General features: G+C 38.1%; 1 protein-coding gene across 2 annotated transcripts in view; it reads right to left on the bottom strand.

Annotated features, from left to right (window-relative positions):
- Positions 1 to 22,351, bottom strand: part of ar (androgen receptor) — a 78,207-nt gene that overhangs the window by 41,397 nt on the left and 14,459 nt on the right. For both annotated transcript variants that reach the window (XM_042340741.1, XM_042340742.1), the window contains exons 2-3: positions 7,227 to 7,378; positions 4,638 to 4,754 (exon numbers count right to left, since the gene is read on the bottom strand). In XM_042340741.1, coding sequence (XP_042196675.1) covers positions 4,638 to 4,754; positions 7,227 to 7,378 — 269 coding nt within the window. The remainder of the gene's footprint in view (positions 1 to 4,637; positions 4,755 to 7,226; positions 7,379 to 22,351) is intronic.

The raw sequence follows: 22,351 nt of genomic DNA, 5'->3' as shown, positions 1-22,351 counted from the left end.
ACAGAGAAAGTGCCAAGCTTTGGAGAAAGCCAGTAAACAAGGATGGGACAGCAGAACTTTTGGCCTTCCGTTCAACATTGCCACTCATTGATGTCCTCTGTATGACATGATTTCAGCCTTGTACCTTGTGCATAACTCCTCTCACCCCCAGTTTTAAAATAAAATGGATCCAGTTACCTCATTGATAGAAATGACCATCTCTTTCTTGTGCTTTGTCATATGTTCCTATGATAATTGAAGAAAACCACACCTCAGGATATAACATGTCTTGGCAATAATTAGAATGTTTTTAAAAAAACATTTCAAATGGATTTTAAGAGCCTATTATAGTTAATTACATTAGTGTATCGAAAAAGTTACGGCAATGTTTATGAATTTTGGGATCTCCACCAATGTACTGCTGGGAATCTGGAGTCTCTCCAATGTCTCATGATAACCCTTTATGCCCACATCAGCAAAGTTCACTGCAGGCAAACTATTCTTAGAGCATCCCAGTATACTGGTTGTAATCTCTAGCAGCTGAAGTGCCAAGTCATTTGGCCTAATTTCTGACTGGTCAGCCAGACAAGCCCTCTATGGGTCTCATATCTGGACACTGAAGTAGCCTATGGGATAATGTCTCCTTCTCCATTACACGTCTCAGGCCAGATATCTTCAGGCAAACTGGCGTGTGTTCATTCCGTGTAGTTTTGTCATACTTTCCGTACTGATGAGTAGACTATAACATCAATTCATCCCTCTAGAAAACTGTAATCCACAAGTCTGACTCCCATAACATCCACAAATTCTCTTGGAAACGTTCATCTTGTAGACTGACTTTTCTTTGGTACAGTCTGCTTAATAATCTTTTAAAAATATCATAATGAACTTGCATGACTGCCTGACATTCTCAAATGCAGCCTGTGAAAAAAAGCAATTTTATCTGCATTAACAAGTCATTGCAGTCAGTCATTGAGGAGTCACATACAATAATCAATAATAAAGTGCAATAAAGTTTCACTCTGGTTAAGAACCTTAACTATCAAATTGACTGGAATAAAAGTCAAGTAGCTTTTAAAAATTGCTTGCTGTAAAGCTGAAATTGTTTATGGGAAATTTTAATTAGCAGAAACTAGATTCTGTAAGGATATAATAAAAAAAATTGTCCATGCTAATTGCCTGATTTATAAGTGCCTGCCAACGTCTCTATATCTATGTTCACAGGCAGCAAACTCTTCATTATAATAATAATCCTTGCATTTGACATAGCACCTTATCGTGTCGTCGAGACATCTCAAAGCCCTTCATAGCATATACTGTAAATTGGATTGACTGTATATTGTGCGGGCAAAGTCACAGGACTCTTTTCTTCAAAGCTATGAATATTTTATATTTTTGCCACCCATTAAACTCACCAAATGTCAAATCTGACATATTTCAAATAGTTCTTTTGTTGATGTGATTACAAAATACCTCAAGAAACAAATTGGCCTTTTCCCCTGATTTTTAGTGAATGATTTTTACACCATTTTTGGATGGGATACGTTCGAGGGTGGGAAGAAGCAAAAAACAAAAGCTCCCGAGAGTTCAACCCCGCTTAGCTATCTCTACATTGTGAGTGTAATTTGTACCAAGGAATGTTGGCTCTTATAGTTCCCATATACTCCACCAGAAATTCTCTCAGTAATCCTATATTGTTCTTTTTGAATAGTGCCATGGGATCTTTAACATCCACCTGAACAGACAGATGGGACCTCAGTTTAAACCCCTCAAGCTGTATTGGAGTGTAATCTTAGACTGTGTGAGTTCCGAGTCCCGATATGCGACTTGAATCCACAACCTTCTGACAATAGAGGTGATACTTTTGCCATTGAGCCAAGCTGCCATCAGACACTTCCCAGCTCATTTAATGTCTTGAGGAAAGATTCCTGGAATCCCTATCCCCAAAAGTAAATTCAGCAATCCTCTGGAATATGCGTTTAACTTTATATCCACCATTATTCCTCGTTGACCAGCTGCCTAAATTGGCATGAACTTCCAGCAGCTTAGGAACACCATGTTCCACAAAGCATTCAATCAACTCTATTTGTAGTCATCCACATAACTTGCTTCTCCATATCGGGTAGGCATTGGCAGATGTTCCTTTATTGATTGATCTGGGAGTCTATGCCACACCAGGGTAACACCGACATAAAGCTTTCCAGTTGAGCACACGTTGGCTTGGCTTTGTGAAGTGGAGTCTGTGGAGTCCTGTAGCTCAGTGGTTAGAGCACTCGCTTTGCAAGTGAGAGACCTGAGTTCAATCCCAGGCAGAGGGCGAAACCTTGGGCAAGTTTCCTTACTCCATACAGAGCCTAATAATAATCCCTCCAAAACCAAAAACAATAATAAATTGGTCATTTTCAATCCAGGACTGTTTGTGGGACGCTGCTGTGCGCAATTGGCTGCCGCGTTCGCCCACAAATATACAGTCAATTCACTTTACAGTGTGTTCTGTGAAGCGCTTTGGGACGTCCTCCCGACGTAAAAAGCGGTATATCAAATGCAAGGATTATTATTATTAGGATTATTAAGTGAAGCCCCTGACTTCACTTCACTTTACAAAGGAAGTGACATCCACTACCCTTCCTGTACAGAACACGCACTCAGGAAATGCACATGAAGTGACTTCAATAGTGATATGATGAACCAGAAGGCGCCCATTTTGGCATGCCTTATTTCTAAATTTATGAACTCAAACCATTGCATTATAATGGGATTATGGTTTATTCACTACTCTGTGGTGGGAGACAGGTGGGAAAGCAAAAGAGTTAAATTCTTCCAATCTTACATTTTGCATGAGATATGTCAATTTTATACAGAGACGTTAACAGCCAGAAGGAAAACGTTTGGCCAGTTGTGTCATGGCCCATTTCTATCCTCTATTCCAGTTATTTTAGTTATTTTCTTTGAGATTAAGTGAGATTAGTGGACTTGTAGTTGCCAGGTTTGGCTCTTTATCACCCTTCCTGATCACTAGAATTGCTTTGCGTCGAATTCTGGTCTGCTGAATCCTCTACAATGTTCATTGATGCCCTCAAATCATTTGATGCTTCACAACAACAACAACAATATTCCATTTATAGAGTGCCTTTCACATCGGGAGGACGTCCCAAAGTGCTGGACAAATCCCCTTTCTTTTCTCCCCAAGTATCCTGGGCAGAATTCATTCATTTTATTTCATTATTCTCCCAAGGAATTTATTGGTTTTTAACCTATTGTACCTATCTAAATCCCAGAGCTCACACAGGGTATGTTGGATGGCCTATTGTTAGTGTCCTCCCTGATAAAAATATCCAAGTCGTCATCATTTAATACATTTATTATCTCCTATCCATCCTTATTCTCAACTTCCTTTGGGCCCTTTCTGGTTTTAACTTCTTCCCTGATTACCTTTTTTCAGTTATAATAATGGAAGAAGTTATTGCAATTTGTTTCACATCTGCTATTACGTCTCTTGAGTCTCTTCTCCCAACAATGAACATAAATCTTCCTTTTTCTTCTTTATGGGAATAGTATCTAGGCCACTCACAAGGGCAAAGTCTAAGAGAAAGAACTCATCCATATACTATCTACCCATATATATGTATACCTATATAGATTGACAATGCCAAGTCTTTCTAGTCAGGTTGGTTAGTTACTATTAGTACTATCTCCCATTTGTTATGACTGTGTTTAATATTGTCGTAAGTGACAAGTTCTTGCTCTGACCTGGCTGTAGGTCACAAGCCACAGGTATTGTTCAGACATTTTTCTTGCTGAACACATCTAACAGATAATTTCATACCATAGCCTTTCCTGTAATGCTGGTTCAACTACTTTGACCACCCAACTGTCCCTTACATATCAGGCAAACCTCCACCCTCTGTAGCCTTTTCTGAAAGCATTGTAACCCTGTAAGTTATAGCTACGTCATCAGTGTCTGTGATTCTTGCAACACTGTAATTACCAGCTGCTTTGCGTGCCTTGTGTTCCACCATTTTATTTTTAATCATTCTGGCATTTGATTATATATATTTACTGAGTCTCTTTAATCCTGAATGCCCCTATTGTGTGTTGCCAGGTCTTGCTAGTTTGGATCTTACTCTCACCCTTCCTTCTAAGAATTTAATTATTTTTTCTTCTTTTTGGATAATTTTTGTTTTTGTCCCGAACCTTAACTCCCCACCTATCCCATCTTCTCCTGATCAGTACAGGAGTTCAGAATACCCAATGGTAATTACACCAAACTGTGGTGGTAAGTTGCACGTAGAAAATACATATGTCAACATTTTTAAAATGAAGTGATAAAGGGAATAAAGTAGGAAATATAATGTGTCAGAACAGATACTGAAGTTTGGCTCCAACAACATACAGGGAGGGACCTGTGCAGCCGTGGGCAGGTAATAATGAATGCAACACAATGTCACGTACAACACACAATTGCTGTTTCTAGGCTCCTGTAATCAACAGTTTTAAAACGCAAACTGCAATATGAAAGACAATGGAAAGGCATAATAAGTGTACAGATAACTTCCTTGATATCATTTAGGAATATGTAACAATTAAGTGCAAAGCACAACCCCTTGAATGACAATGGACATCTCAATCTTGTGAGTAATTGTGAGACCATGGCTTACCTCCAAGCGTCATTCCAGCAGCAAAGCACTTCCTTAGACGACAAGATGGACAGTTTTTTCTTCGAATTTTATCGATCGTGCAATCGTTTCTACTGGCACAAAGGAACTTATGTTTTCCTAGGAAGAAGAGAAAAGGTATTTAATAAAATCTGTAGTGCAATATTCTTTTATTCATAACTCACTTTCCCACGAGGAGTTATTTATTATGTAATACACAATTCCAAGTATTCAGATTCGTGGAGTTCTGTAGCTCAGTGGTTAGAGCACTCACTTTGCAAGTGAGAGACCTGAGTTCAATTCCAGGCAGAGGGCGAAACCTTGGGCAAGTTTCCTTACTCCACACAGAGCCTAATAATAATCCCTCAAGTCCTGCCTCAAAACCCTTCTCTTCGACCATGCCATTGGTCACCCCCCTTCCTCTCCCCTCCCTTCTCTCCCCTGACCCCAGCTCGGGTCTGAAATGCTGTCACTGTCCAACGCCTTGAGACGTCCTCCCGACGTGAAAGGCGCTACACAAATGTAATCTTGTTGTTGGTGTTGTTGTGCTTCACTACTGAAGCTGCAGTAAGATTTTATATTCTGAAAAAATGGTTTGCCAGATACCAAAACCTTAACATTAGATCCTGGCCTGTAGTCCTTTGCCAACTATCCAGTTTTTTTATAGTGAGAATACTTTTACTTAAACAGCTGTGGCTCAGCCACCATCTCTGTCATTCAGCGATGAAGCAGGACGTTTAGTTAAGGTGTAAAATAACTTAGAATGTTGCAAAACATCGGTATCTCCTGAATTACAAAGAAATTCATTGATGTCTATATGAATGTATTAATACATAATTGTTAATAAATTGTAGGGATTTTAATGACTGCAACTTAGAGATGGACTGCCATGAGAAGGATGTGCTTTAGACTGTTTTCAAAAGTAAAATTCTATATTTTACAGAAAATTCAAGCACAATATTTTGGCAGATGTGAAGGCATGTTTATATTAATATACATTTTTTAATTATGAGTTGTGCAGGCTCATAAAAGGAGATACAATAACGTTCAAGGTCTGTTAAAATATAATCTTTTGCAGACAAAGCATATTGGCTGACATACAAATATTTTCAATGGAAGACGGAATTCAGGCTTTGTTAACTGCCAATTTTGATGAACTACTAAAATCCCCTCATACAATTTACAACATTTAGGTTTGACAATGAAATACAGTAGGAAACACAAAATGTTTCTTGATTTTGGTGAATTCATTTTGCTTTCCTTTTCTCTTAATTTTTTGCCATTCATTTTCTTTTGTCTTTGTATGCATCTGTAGGTTGTCTATTTGTGTTTGTGCAGCTGGCACACAAATTACAGCTTACATGAAGCTAGTATGGTTCCTTTTGGAGAGCCACAGGCAGAGGGAGCAAGCACGCTCCTCAGCTTTTTTGGTCAGCCAGATGGCTGACACATGCGGAAACCCATCATAATGCTTAAGGATATCTAAACCAGATTGAGAGTGCCAGAAATGTGTGCCACCTACACATGGAAATATTCTTGTGTTTAGAATGAAATGCCCACTTTCTCCCTGGAGGGACACACCCTGTTTGCCTAATTCCGGTGACGATCAGGTGCAGGTTGGTGAACAGAGTGTACGTTGGGGTAATGTTGAAGTCTAACCAGTTAAAACCGCAAAGCTTTCCACTGAGAGTAGTTCTGGCAAGCAACCCGTTTGTCCACCTAGCACTATCCTACGTGATAGGGCTTTGGCCTCCAGGGTTAACAGGAGCTGAGTGGGAAGAATCTCTGCTCCCAGTGACTGGTCTGTCCTTCCAAGTCTTGCCAATGAGCCAGACTACTGGTGTGTCATCAGCAATGCCCTGGAGTACAGTGGACCCACCTGGCTCAGGGTATTGGAATTTAAGGATCTGCTAAGATCTAATACAATAATAACTACTTGCACTTATATAGCGCCCTCCACCCAGAGTAGCGTCTCAGAGCACTTAACAGTGGTGGAGCCTGACTCCGAGCCCAGGGAGAGGGGGAGGTGACCGTAAGTACGTTTGAACAGGAAAGTCTTCAGGCGGGACTTGAAAGAGGGGAGGGGGCAAGGCGGAGGGATTGAGGGAGAATGTTCCAAAGTTTTGGGGCGTAGTGGCTGAAAGCGCGACCTCCAATGGTGGGTCGGAGGGTCCGAGGGATGAACAGGAGGCCGGTGCCAGTTAAGAGGAGGCATCGTTCAGTGGATTGGGGAGTGAGGAGGTCGGAGAGGTAGGGAGGTGCCAGAGAGTGAAGGGATTTGAACACAAGAGTGAGAGGATCTTGAAGTCGATCCGTTCGGTGATTGGGAGCCAGTGGAGTTTGGCCTAATGAACTGGTCTGGAAGAATGGCCTCCTGTGTTCTTGGTTTGCAAAGTTGTTCTGCCCATATTGAAGGAAGACATGTTTAATATACACCGTCTTAGATTGAAGTATTTCAAATAAGCAAAAGTTTGGAACTAAGAAAAAAAACACGAATGCATGATATCATCAGATCATTCATAGCCGTGTTACTTAGTACTGGAAATGTGATCTCACCATCGAATAGGGATAAATGAACGTTGATGCCTTTACCTTCAGCTGCTCGCTTGAAGAACACTTTGCAGCTGCCACAGGTGAGGGCTCCATAGTGGCATCCTGATGCCTCGTCACCGCAAATCAGACAGGTTTTTTGAGGTTGAAAAAAGTAATCCATCTGGAGACTGAGATTCTTTGTATTATCCAATCTAAACCAGGAAAGAAAATATCCAGGAATGTTTACTTGTTTCAAGAAGCCACCCCTGCCGAACATTCGTACAAGTCTAGGTAAGTCTGTGTTTGATCGGTAATGTATTTTCTTTTTTTCTTCATTGAATATTTCTTGATTCATTGCATAAATCAAGGCATATTCAATCAAGTACATTATTTTCTTGGCCGACAATAAAGGTTGGCTACCACTGAGCTCAACTATCATATAAGCTAAGACTTCAGGTTACAAGGTTGAGAACATGTCTACACCTTGAAGTGTCATTGATGAGCCAGACAGCTGGTCAACCATGATCAAGAGTGCTTCAGACTACTCAGGACATATTCCGAAGAGATATGCCAGACAGTTCTGTTAGCAGCCCTCAAAGGAGAATATTTTTAGATCTATTGCTCCATATATTGACTTCGAAAAGGTGAGGCACTAAGTTGGATACACTGGAACATAAATAAAGAATGTCTGATATCGATTGGCATTCATCCAATGGACTACACAGGCCTACGATTGAAAACAATGGCTGCCCATCAACTATACTTGATGCATGATTATACAAGAAATTATGTTATCTAAATAAATCTGTTCTCCAGATTAGAAATAAATTCAAAACATTTATGTGAAAATATGTTGATGTCATCTCAATACTTACAAGATGAAAACAAGTCTTCATATACATAGAACAAGGTTAGATTTCCTGAATGTGGAGTCAGGCCTTGATCAACCTGCAATTGGGAAATCTAACAATTTTACAATACCAAATAGCCTCCAAAGACAAACCAGTAATGTAATATATAAAGTTCCTTCAGCAGCAACACAATGACATTTGAGCTCCAACTCAGAATAACAAAAATGACTTGCATTTGTATACAACCTTTCATACTGGATGAACGTCTCAAAGCTCACTACACAAAGAAAATAATTAGAAATGAAGTAATTGTTATGTAAGCAGAACAATGTGAAGGAGGGTACAAAGACGGAACGGTAAACTTCCTGACAAAGGTACAAGTGTGAAATAACTTCAGGTAATTTTGTTTCAGCTTTAAGTGAGTTGTGTTAGGAAACTAAACATTTGGTTTACTTTGTAAACAATCAACAAGGCTTATAATTCACTAACTCTACTGTATGAAATTAAAGCTAATGCTGTCCTCCAAGACAGAACTTTTTGTTTACGAGAATCCATAGAATTAAATGGTGGATAAAGTGGTGCATAATTAGTTCAGATCCCAGGTATGGATTAAGTTTCCACATAATGTGAGATATCAGGTGATGCTGTTCCTTCCATAGTAAATAACCCCCTATTGCTGCTGGAGCTACTCATCCAACACAAAAACATTAAACAAAAAATCACTTCTTTGTTGCAACATAATTTATACTTGAAAATCTTTCTAAAAGTCACTCAGATCTGAGGTCTAAAACATGTTTTACGATATTGATTTCTACCAATGTCATATATACATGGTAATGTCGTAAAATACTAACAAGCAGGCAAGAATAGAGCAGACTATGGGAAGACTGCAGGTCAATACGAAGTGGTTCGAAGGCAGGCATATATTTCAAGAGTGTTTCTGTGCCAGATATCAAATAGAGCAATCCAATAAACACTTCAATCAGGTTGTTTGGGTGGATTGCAATGTTGAAAGAGAAGCACCATTCATTAAGGCCAATGGTGTGTGACTGTAGGTGCAGTACAGGTAGGAAAATCTCACACTGAGATCACCAGCAATATACTGAGGAATGTGAAAAAGCAATCTGCTTAAGATCCACTCTACATTAAACCTAGATTAAAAGTAGAGGGGAAATACAAAGATAATAAAGGGAGATAAGACAACCCTGGAGGCAGAAGTAAAAAAACCTTTTTAACTTTAAAAATAAAAATAATTTAAATGTTTACAACGAAAGTGTATCCATTCACGATGAGAATAAGAACACTGTTCATCTTGATCTCTTTTCTATATGTAAATGTCATTTTGTTTTATTGATATATATCCAAGGCAATGGCATCTGAGTTTTGAAAAAATCCTTCAAAGGGTGGTAACCTCGCTCAGGGGGTAATTCATCCATGGAAGAATTGAATGTTGGCTTCAGAACATAGATGTGTTTCAGATCATTCAAGTGAGTTCAGAGTGCCTACATCCTGCACCTGAGTGGAAAAGAGTTACTGGTTTTGTTCCAGTGGTGAGCAGATTGCCACAAAAGCCAATCTGATTCGATAAATATGCGAGTCTACGTCTAAAATACTGTACTACGTAAGTTGATGATGTTAGTCCACATCTAAGTATTGTAAGGGACTGCACAAGGGCATGGATTGATGAAGAATAGCCAATATCTCCCCTGGAACAAGTTGAGAAGGTGATGACAATGGGAAAAGACATCAATCTGCCCGATGTGTCCCCATGGCACAGCAATTAGTTTCTGGGGCAAATATGCTCAGAGTAACAATAAACATGGAAAATGGTTCACTGACACTGTCTCAGAAATCATGATATTTTGGCACTACTATACATCACTAAACTTAGCATATCCAGATCTATATTTTCAATTTAAATTTCAGAAATGTTACTGTTATGTCTTCAAGCTTGCTTCCTCCTATCATACGAAGACGATGCATCACTTAGCCGTAAAAATGCATGTCGGAAATTTTCTTCCCCTCACCCACAACCAAGGTATAATTATTTGATTTATTTTCATAAAAACTTTTTTGGGAGGATATAGCTGAGTGTTAGAGAGGGAAATGGAAAGAGGGTGGGTAATGTAAACAGTAGTTTCAGAAATTAAATAAAATTCATACGCTTGGATAGACCCAACAAAACAGGTTCTATAATTTTTTGCCCTTGAAAACCCCAGCCATCCTTAACACTGACATCTGGCAAACACATAGAAACATTGAAGACAAAAGCATCACTGTAAGGACAACGATACTAACATGACCTACTGCACAGAAGCCAAGGTCTAACTTATCATTAGAAGACCATGGTCGACACTGTTACAGTAACTAAGCATAACTGTTCCTCTAAATCCAGTGGTATGCAAACCATCTCCCTTTTGCATAGAACGCAGCAAAAGAAAAACTGAGATCAAGACTCACATACACAAAAAATCACTGCACAAGTTTGAGGATTCCAGTTCAGCACACATTAAAACTGCGGCTCAAAATATGGACTTAATTCTGAAATGTGAAAGTATTTTGGAAACAAATAATTCTCCGCATAACTTCAGAAATCTTTTTAGGCATGGAAGGCGATTAACGTTTTTGTTAGCATTTTACTTACAAACTCCCACAACCTTAAAGGGGAAAAGTACCTTTTTAAAAAAAATAAACAAGGAGGTGAATGTATAATTGATTTCAAACCTTTTTATTTTGTTTAATCCTGTTCATTTTTATCAATTGAAAATGATGCTAACCATATCATTTTAATGAAATTAATTAATTTTAAAAGAGTGTAGGTAGCTGTAACAAATGGGCTGTTTATGCCCACTATCATCCTTAAAACAAAAAATATTAAATTTGAAATTTGTCTTTTTGGGACAGGATGGTTTTAGTCTCTCTCTAAAGGCTCAAGATTTAGGAGGATATTTCATTCAGTGATCAGAAGCATAATCTGGTATCGCAGATGTTATTCAAAGAACAAAATGTACAGTATTTATAAGTGTGTTTCTTAAATACAATTAAATACACATCGTTGGTATAATATTCAGGGCTAAAATTGAAATACAGTAGAATTCACTTTGTGGATAACACAGTAAAGAGAACTTACAATTCAGACTACTTTTTTTGCTTTTTTATTTTCTATTTGAAACTGCAGGTGATCAAAACCCAAACTCATCAAACGGTGCACTTTATTACTAAGAGCAAAATAGGCCACTATATTAGTATTTTGGTGTGTTTTCTTGTACAAATTTCTACCTCCTTAAAACAAAACTTGCATTTTTGCATTAAAATGGCACTGGTTTTCATAAAAGCTCTTTTTGTGTTTTTTGAGATATAAAGATAGAAATTTCAACCATTATATTGTAGTATTTGTTTTAAAAAATATGCTTAGTACAGCGTCTGTCTCCTTAAACAATCAATATCAGTATCCACTCATCATGCCCCAACCAAAACAAATAGAAATTATGAGGTTGAACATTTCAAAGTCTCTTTAAATTACTTTCAGATCAACCATTAAAATGCATTAATCATCTTAGTGCATCTGATGCCAAGAGAATTAAGTCAGATTAGAACACCGTGCTCCAAACACTATAGTTAATTCTACAAACAAGACCGCATTTTTAAATCTTTAATCCGTTATCTTATTCTTCCTCCCTCAACGTGAAAACTCTGCGCTAATTTAGTAGCAAGTATTCTGAAGACCACACTACGCTAATCTCTGTTTGTTCAAAGGAGATATTTTTCACAACAGGGAAACTTTCACAAACTCCAAATGTTTAAACACTGAGCAGTCCTAAAATGATGAGAGTAGACATGGAAATTAAAAATATAAATTCTATACTAATCAGAAATTTATAAACTTGTAAACCAAGTATCCATGTCTCACAAGTATCTTACCTAACTAGAAATGTATTGCTTAGAGAGCTGTTGTTCCCTATGTACTCTTTCTCATGACAACAAATCCTTATAACAATAAATATTTGCATTTATACGATACAAATTTACAATTTATATAGCGCCTTTTACATCAGGAGGGCTTTCCAAAGTGTTTAACAGTACAGGCTGGGTACCGAGCTGGGGGTGGCAGCTGATGGGGGTGGCATTTTATGCACTCTAATTATTGCCTTATAAAGAGATTTCAATCCCCCCACCACCGTAATACGTGATTAGAATATCTTTCCTGCTGTTGACCTCCGTAGGAAGATGATTTCAATAAAGAGAAAAATAACCGCTTTAAAGTGCGCAGCCCATAATGGAGTCTTATATACAGAGCAAGAAAACATAAGCTGAGCTTGTAGACTATGAATTTCTTGAAGGGTTAGCATCCTCATCCATTTCATCTATCATTTACCCATAAGCCGATATCAAATTCATGCATTAGAAATTAATATTTCAGTTTGGAACTGGGATGAATCCAACCAGATTGATGGAAATGAAAGACTCTCTGTCAGTCATAAGACTCCTATGTGAAATAATTTTGGAAAGCTTCGATTCATTCGCTTGTGGGCTTGTGCCTACAGCAAAAAATTGAACACATTTTTAAACAATTTGGCACAAAGTTGGCAATCTCTCTCGGAGAAGCTGCAAAGATGGATGGTGCGGGAAACTAACACATTTGTGTAGTTTGGATCCTCCTGTGACGATGGGGTTAGGCATATATTCAAGGAAATGTTTCCTGGTTGTGCATATGTTTAGTTTAGAAGTGTCTGAAGGTGGTACTGCTCATTCATAGTGGAAATGCATTTCATTCCCTATCCACAAAACATCGCCTAATTTCTTTTTAAATAAATCTTTACAAAAATAATCAAATGGAACTGACAACTTCATGACTGATCTTACTTACTGATCTCTCATCACACCTCCACCAGAAACAGTGGTAAGGAGGTCAGACTGATTTAAGTAGTGTTATACATCTGAAACGTCTAGCATGCTGAATGAAAGGCTGATACATTTTAGGGGCATTGGCCTTGGCCCTTCCAACACACACTGCTCTGCTTAACTGCAGTACAATAAAAATAATAATTCTTACATTTGATATATTATCACGTCTTTGAGACATCTCAAAGCGCTTCACAGGATACACTGTAAAGTGAATAGACTATATATTTTGTGGGCGAAACGCAGCAGCCAGTTGCGTGCAGTAGTGTCCCATAAACAGTTGTGGATTGAGTGACAAAATTATTATTATTATTTTTTTAAATGGATTATTACCCCCAGAAAAGCAATCCGCCAATTCCAACAAGTTGCAAGCAACTGCTAAAATATTATTTTGAAAACAATGTTTACGCTTATCAAGAGCCTTATTGCAATGTTTGGCTTTTAATTTGCAATCTGCTTGTCCAGCATCTTGGCTGGAGTGGATCCAGACATAGGTAGGATTGTGCCACTTCATTTTTCTTCTGCAACGTATAAGGCTGCGTGCTTTGATGACACGCTAATATGAAAGTGGACCCAAAATTCAAGCTAATAAAATCATTAAGATTTCATCAACCACGCATTTCAATCTATGAATAAAATAACTATTTCTGCAATAGATGAAGAAAAACACAAGATTCATTACCATGTGGAAAATTTATTTATTTCATTGTTGTACTTCAAGTTTTATGGATGTGATTTTCTCAGTTTCACATTGTGCAGTTCTGCTGAAATCTGCAACGGGCCAAAGTAGGATCATATAATGCATTGTTCCATATGCAAAAAGAGATCAAAGCAACCCACCATCCCAATTGAAACGATATGTTTTGGTTATAATTGTGAAAAACTCTCAAAAACCTTGAAAACATTCAACATTTCTGTCTGTCTTCTATTCACTTGTGGATTCCCTTCAGAAATCCGTTTGAAATCTTGTGTAAGCGAGACAGAACATTCAGCGTCATCATTTCATGCCCAAAGGTTTAAATATGAATTGTGAAATTATAAATGGTTACTTCTAAAACATCTTGATTAGTCATGCTTACATAAAATCTGTAATTATTGTGTGAACATTGCATTCCAGGCAAACTTTCCATACATAAGTGGAACTCTCAGTCTGGTTTGGATATTCTTAAGCACAAAGATGGATGTCCACATGTGTCAGACATCCAGGCTGACCAAAAACAATATTGTTTACTAATTGTTGGAGCAATTTTAGAATTGCAGTAAAGCTCCTGATAACAATTACATTCCGCGGCTAAGCACATGACCTTGGAGCCACCTCAGCTCCTCGGAAACAGGGCAAAGCCTTCACTATTGTGGGTTCCACCCATCTTCTGATTTGTATTCTTAAAACGGTTGTCCTTTTGCAATGGCAAGTAAATTTCAGATAAGCTTTGCAACAGTCTGTGTGGAATTTACTGTGATAAAGTGATGTTGTTGTCAGGCCTGAGCTACATGACAATGCTGTACAGTGTTACTTTCTTGCCCCTGTACAATTCTCATTCTTGTGTTTGTTATGAATTGCTTCTATTTCAGCTTCTCTACGATACCCAACTTTGGTGCCTTTTCCCTGTGTAACTGATTTACATTATTCCGGTCGATATCCTTCCCCCCACCTTCCCTGCACCAGTAACAAAACGTATAATATTATATACTGCACTTACATAAATAACTTAGGCACCGAACACAAGGGTACCATTCCCAAAGTACAAAACTTGTTTGTAATTAAAACATTTTTAATCCAAGAAACTCACAAACTGGGTAAAATCAGTGGAAATGTTTTTCTGATTTTTTTTCCCAAATGTGGGCAAATAATTAGCCCAAATATTAAATCTTAATGACATTTGACTTCTTTAATGGGGGGGGGGGGGAGAACGATGCGGGACTTTTTAATCTCATTTGCACAATCCTTACTGGTTCCTTCACGGATAGTTTCAAGAAAAATAAAGTTGTTGGGTTCCGGCATAAAGTTGCTGCAAAAAAATCTACAACTGAAGTAGATGTGCAAGTACTATGAGCTTGGAGCAGTTCAACACACCATAAAAGCTTCTGAATTCACTTCTGGGAACTCTAGATAAATGGACAATCTTATAGGTATATAATTGCCAAATGGAAACAAGTTTTCTTGAACCATTCAAAATGCTAATATTATTTGGCATCAACATTTTTATGAAATATTTGCATGTTGTAATTACCTTTCAGTGGGTTTCAGCAAAACATTGTTATATGTCTGGCTTACATCCAGTTAGTTGATGACTTCAAATACTCCAAGGAGGAGAAACTTTTGTACCATTGTATTTGTGCTTTTAAAACATATTGTTCTACATTTCTGGAAGCCAACCTCATTCTAAACTGACTAACTATTGGGCACTGAACAATTCAGGAACAGATTCTCACACTGTCTTGTACATTCTTGAAAAAATAGTACAGCTATTCCCTAGAATACTGCTAATAATCATCAGCATCCTTACATTTGGTTGATAAAGTGCCTATAACATTGAAACATCTCAAAATGCCTAACTGCAACCAGAAACGAGCTGTGTTAGAAATTTTAAGTTGAAAACCTATACCTTATCATTCCACAACACAACTCACGTGTACACAAATACTCTATATTATCACACCAGCCTTAGGCATATCATTTTTGTAAAGATTTTGTGTGTTAAAAGGTCGCTCAACATGCACGTAAAGTAAAATGCTGACTGATTGTTTACCGATCCAGAGTCCTCTGAACTGTCATTGAGGAGTTTAGTGGACTGTCATTTGTTATTAGCCCTTTGCACAGTTACCAGTCTGACATTAACTAAAATCAATGAAATATGATACAGCGAGGCAGCATATGTGGCGACACAACATATTGGAACACAATTTGCTGATGCTTGTTTTCTTTCCAGTCAAGGAGACAGTAATTTTACTGTGGTTTTAAATCAAAAATGAATTTATAACATGTGTGATTTACTGTGTCAAATTCAGTTTGACAACAGACTTCCTGTTTAGTCTTTGAGCAAGTCAAGAAAGAAAAGGTTTGTGCTGGAATGCTTCCCTCAAAAACAATAGGAGAAAGGAGCAGGGAATCATAGAAATCATAGCATATTATCATTATTATGATCATTATTATATAATCTGCTATCATAGCAGACTATTCATCCCATCAAACCTAAAAGGTTAGCTTAGAAATACTGTAACAGAAATTATTCCATAGCAGTCTGACATTAGACCCTATACAGTGTGTTTGTTAGTTCACCTGAAGATTTCATACAAATGGCCGATTCTCTAGCAGTTTTATCTAACTCATTTCAACTCAGATGTGTCTACCAGCTAGTTAAAGACACAACAGTGAACAAATGCACATCTTTAAACAACGAGAGAACATTTAATAAGTCTCTGATGACAATTCTATTTATGCACATTCCAAAATGACTCCAACTGTTTCCCCACCAACAACTCCAGCAGTTGAAATATTGGAAAGTGGATGAACTGCCTAAGGTAGATGTCTGATAATGAACCACAATGAATTTCAGTTAACTCTTCCGTATTCAACAGCATGAACTGAGTTAAAGGTTATTAATTTCCCCAAAAGCAATGCTCACATCTTTAAAAATCGTGTGGCAGCCAAATTTCTCAAGGTGGCTTAATTGTGTAAACCTTGTCATTTAACATTGTAAAATAGATGTGGGGAAAAAGAATTTCACAAAAACACTTGTTGCAACATGAAATATTTTTTCAGCAGCCAATGTGTACTAATCCAAGACTCCTTGACCACATACTTGATATGAATTTGGTCCTAGAAACTTCCAACTATGCCTTTGGCATGTGAGGACGCTAATCAAATGTTTTGAATTGGAAGATGTCAGTCTAGGCCCTACTACACCTTGATCAGTGTTTGAAACCTAACAAAACTATACAATAGTTAAGATTGTAAACTTTTAAAGTTTTGTCAAAAAAAACAATTAAATGTGTGTGAAATGAGCAATTTCTTCACTGCTAACAACAGTTAACATAATAATAATAATAATAATAATAATAATCCTTGCATTTGATATAGCGCTTTTCACGTCGGGAGGACATCCCAAAGCGCTTCACAGAGTACACTGTAAAGTGAATTGACTGTATATTTGTGGGCGAACGCGGCAGCCAATTGCGCACAGCAATGTCCCACAAACAGTCGTAGATTGAAAATGACCAATTTAATTATTGTTTTTGGTTTTGGAGGGATTATTATTAGGCTCTGTGTGGAGTAAGGAAACTTGCCCAAGGTTTCGCCCTCTGCCTGGAATTGAACTCAGGTCTCTCACTTGCAAAGCGAGTGCTCTAACCACTGAGCCACAGGACTCCAACATAGGCAGTGGGACGGAGTATGAGCATCATCTTTGTCTCATAACATAATAAATATTAGTCTAAACCAGGAGAGGCCCTTTATCTCCTGTAGGATATGCTCCCTCCCCTTTTACTGCTTTACAGTCTCTTTCTGTGTTGTCTACACAATGTTTTCAGGTTCAGGGCAGCAAACTCTGCTATCTTGTCACTGGATCAAGAATGCTAAAGGTCCATGAAGAAGAAGTAAATTCTGAACTGGAAACAAAATGAAAATCTCGGAGCAAGTGAAATGCAAGACAATAAAATATGGACTTTGCCAGAGCATGTTTGAAACGTTTAACTCCAAGCTTTCTTATTCCCTGAAACATTTTTAAAATGAGGCAAGTCAAAACTTGCAGAATCATTATCTTACTGGGCCTTGCCCTTCAGCTTGTAGCTTTACAATAACTCAGTGATGAATGTGTTGAAGGGTAAGTGTGCAGACAGGTATATTGACTGATAAGCAGTCAACTCTTCATTTTAGAATGTTTCACTATTGTTCTCTTTGAAATGAAACAAGGGTTAAATAGGATTAATCCATTCACAAACATGCAAACTGTTTCATATATTTTATCATTTGTGAAACACAGTCTGAAAACCATAATCAAGTACTTTCGTACCCCTTGTAAACTTCCCTTTAAGAGACCCAGTGCAAAATCTGGTCACTAACTACATCCTGGAATAAATTTACAATAACTCCGGGGGGAATAAATTACAAAATCACAGCTAAGGTAAAGCTGTATTACCGATCAATCAGCTAAACTGATGGTTAGCTGTTCACTCCAGGACATAGCTTTTATATTAACAACAACAACAAAATTACATTTGTATGAGGCCTTTCACGTCGGGAGGACGTCCCAAGGTGCAGGACGGTCAGTGTTAAGCAGCTTACTCTGGCGCCAAAGCGCTGATCCGTTGCAGAGAAGGCTCCAGCCTACAGAGGTGTACAGCGTTTACATTGCACTTTGCCTCTGGTGAAAGGCTCAACTCTGTAGCCAAGGCGGTACAGTAAAATAAGAGCAGCGTGAGATGCCAATTTGTCTTTCAAAAATCTAACAAAGTTGTGAAGAAAAAGGGCAATAATTAAATGATACTGACCCTTAATTACCATTATAGTGTTAACTAAACGTATGAGTGACATCTAGTGGCAGAGCATTAACGCTCTGTCAAACTTGACTCTTATTGCAAAAAGTGACAGGTTGTCCTCCTACCTAGACATCTAGAATAATATTTCTTGCATTTATGGTAGCGCCATATGATATTGTCAAAATGGTTCAAAACACATTACAGGATTTTACTGTGAAGTGGAGTAACTGTATTTGTAGGCAAAGGTGGAATCAATTTGAATGAATAATTCCATCTGGATGATAGCTGGCCAGGACAGTTGGTGAAATGGCCTTCTCTTTCCTATTCAACCCATAGAATCTTTAACCCAACTGTTTGGGTGTGTTTGTAACTACGTTCAAGGTTTTTGTGCGTCAGGACTAGTTTTACTGTAGTTTTAAAACTCTAAACTACAAAATTAAAAACTTGTTATACTTTTTGTTGATTCATCTTTAATAACCTATCATATCTATTTGGCACAACAGTGCAGCCAATTTGACTAAATCCGCACAGGAAACCCAGACAGGAGCTTTTGGCACCGGCTGGCACTCTGTATGGCACATCAGATCCAAGTATAGCTGATGAATCAAAAGATGACACACTAAAAACCCACTCCCACTTTGTTATCTAAAACTATTTTTTTGACTGGTCCATGTGTCAACCCAGAATCACAAGGGCAGGATCCCTAATGTTGCAACATCATCTCTAGCACATTTTGATGATACCAGAACCAAGCAGTTTGTGCAGGATGACAAATAATAAAACATCTCTGGTGTGGATTACTAAAACACGTATCTATTATGAAATCACATCTGTCATTATTGTGACCTAACATGATCTCTTTAAACCATAGCTGCCAGAACAGACAGCTGTGTATCTATCTAATTGCTGTATTTACATAACATACACGTTCAACAACACAACTGCCATAGCCTTTGAATTAAATATTTTAGCTCAGAACATCCATCACATCTAGGACAGACATGTTTAACCCGACACTGAAACATTTTGATATTATTATAATTGATAATTATTCCAAGTCGTGATATGGGTTCAGTGTACTGTTGGCCATAAATCTAATTTTCATACATGCAAATCAGAGATCATTGCAACTATAATTTCAAGTCCCAATTAAAACTGTACATCTAAGCATCAAGAACATTTCCACAGATTATAAATTAAATAGTTGTTTCTTCAAAAAACGTTCACGCATTTTGGTTCAAATGTAATTACAAGTTATCTTCGGCTATTCAGGTTGATGAAGCAATTCTTAAGCAATATATGCTCTCCCAACACTTGCCCAGTGTTTCTCTTAAGGATGGTTTAATAATAATGTCCAATTCTTGTCTCCATTTCTTTCCTGTTCTTTCAAAAATAAAAGAGAACAAGAAAAAATATCTGTCCATTAAAGAAATCAATAGAGTTCACCTGGCAGAATCAGTCTGCTATGAAATCTGTCTAGTAGCAGCAAATTCTGGACTGACTTTATTATCAAGCCATCTTCAACTGATGCTAGAAGAATTGCATTATTAAACAATTTTGTTTCTCCCAACTCTCACCCACAAACAACCTTAAAAAGTGAGAGGTCAGGATTATTACAATCCATTAATCAAACAGATGGTTTGCCTTTGTTTTAAAGATCACAGAAATGTTCCAAGTCTAAATTAATTGTAACTGCAATTTAGCATGGAGTACCTGTAGTGTGTTTAAACTTACACTTGCATACTAAATATGTTATGAACTGATCAATTTACTCAGAAATAAATGTTCCAGCATCAACGACTGAGATACAATTGAAAATAAACAAATCAGGAAATTGAGATTACAAATGGAAGAAAACATTCACATTGGAACATTTTGTGGAAGTGTGAGTGGTATAAATAAGGATTCTGCTTGTGGGTCCTGTGGATAATCTGTTCCAAGATGACACCATACTTAATGTACAACAACATTTAAGGCAGAAATATCTGATAATATCATTTATAGATAGTATACCTCGTATAATAATAATCCTTGCATTTGATATAGCGCTTTATCACGTCTTCGAGATGTCTCGAAGTACTTCACAGAATATACTGTAAAACTAATTGACTACATTTATGTGGGAGAAACGCGGCAGCCAATTGTGCACAGCAGCGTCCCACAAACAGTTGTGGATTGCGTGACCCAATTTTTTAAAAAGGATTATTACATGGTTTGAGTTTAAGAACATTAAGATCCTCATGGTCTCAGTTCTGAAATTTGTGAAATTTCGGAACTTAGACAATATTTAACAATTAAGACATTAAAAAGACAGCTAAACGTTCTGGCTATAATCTGAGCAATGCAGGTAAAGCGGACAGCCTAGTTAATAATTCACATTCCTTAACTAGGTACATTTTAGGCAGTAATTTAGCTGACAATAATGCCCAAAATGAGTAAATGTTCAACACAGGAAAATAAAGTAGGCTCAAAACAATTAAACACCATATATTCTATAGGGCCACGCTGATATTAAACTGATGTCGTTACTTCTCTTGCACAGTTGGGAATACAGTATGTGCAATATATATAAATCGTTATACAGTTTGAATTGTCCAGATAGCTCCTGCCCTGGGCATTGCAAGCAGATTGCTACCTCTGAAATAAACAAAATGTACCCATTGGTTATACGTGACTGCACCTTATCCACAACACCAGTATCTGATGGATGGTAAGTTAAATTACTACTTGTTTGAACTTCGGAAAATAACACTGAGCAAGACTTTGAATACCAGCAATTTAACCCTTTAAATTGTGGCTGCAGCATTTCTGTAGCACAGCAAATAAAGCAGTTTCAAGTTAACAGTTTTTAGGTTTTCTGAAAATGCTCCAAGGCAAAACTACTGTATGCTTATGCCTTAGCCAACAACTAGAAGATTGCTAGCAGTTAACTACTGTACATTACTAGAAAATTGCCAAAGCCCTAGTTAAACTGCTTGAAATATTTCCGAACTTCTCATGCCAAATTCCACAACCTCAAGTGTGCTTGCTGTCAAGTGTACGTTAGATCTTTCCCCACAGGAAGGGGGGCAATCAGATAAGTCACACTAAGCCCCAATGCTCTCAATGAAAGCTACCTGTTTTTAGGTAAAATCCAGCATATCCTCTGGGATCCTCAAGTCTTGGCTCTCGACAATTTTTACTAAATCGATCGATTTCAAGATCCTCTCATCTCATTTTCAAACACTTCATGCCCTTACTCCTCCCTACCTATCCATCCTGCTTACTCCCCACTCCACCATCCACTGCCTCCACTCGGCTGGCTCCAGCCTCCTATTTGTCCCTCATGCCTTCTGTTCGACCATTGGTGGCCATGGCTTCAGCCACTACGTCCAAAACTCTGGAACTCTCTCCCTCAATTCCTCCGCCTTGCCCCCTCCCTCCCCATCTACAAATCCTGCCTAAAGCCCTTCCTTTTCGATCGTCCTCACGGACACCTCCACCCTCCCTCTCCCCCAGGCTTATTGTCAGGCTGTAACACTGTGAAGCGCTCCAGGAAGCTACCCCATGTGAATGGCACTATGTAAATGAGTTGTTGTTAATACTCTCCTGAATGCTGAAGCAGGGTGCGTCTCCGGGCAACAAGGAAATTGCCATGTTTAGGTGACATACAGAAGTGGAACTCTCAGTGAAGAAGTGGGATAAAGGGTGGGTGCATTTGGCGCCATTATGGTATAAACACGGTGGCTGTGGTTCATCTAGGACTCCTGTATGCTGTTCAAAGTTGATTGGGCAGCGAACTTTGAGGGTGACTGAAGGCATGGTTGAAGAGGAGGGTCTTGAGACTGATATTGAAGGAGGCAAGGGAGGGGGATGAGGCAGAGGGACTGCAGGGCGGAGTTCCAGAGGGTGGGGGCAGAGTGGCTGAAGCAGAGTGGGAACAATCTCTTTATGCCCATCCAAGTCCTGTTGACA

This window comes from Callorhinchus milii, unplaced genomic scaffold (genome assembly GCF_018977255.1).
Source record: "Callorhinchus milii isolate IMCB2004 unplaced genomic scaffold, IMCB_Cmil_1.0 Scaffold15, whole genome shotgun sequence".
NCBI lineage: Eukaryota > Metazoa > Chordata > Chondrichthyes > Chimaeriformes > Callorhinchidae > Callorhinchus > Callorhinchus milii.
The sequence above is the reverse complement of the archived record's forward strand: the minus strand, read 5'-3'. Positions and strand labels throughout refer to the sequence as shown.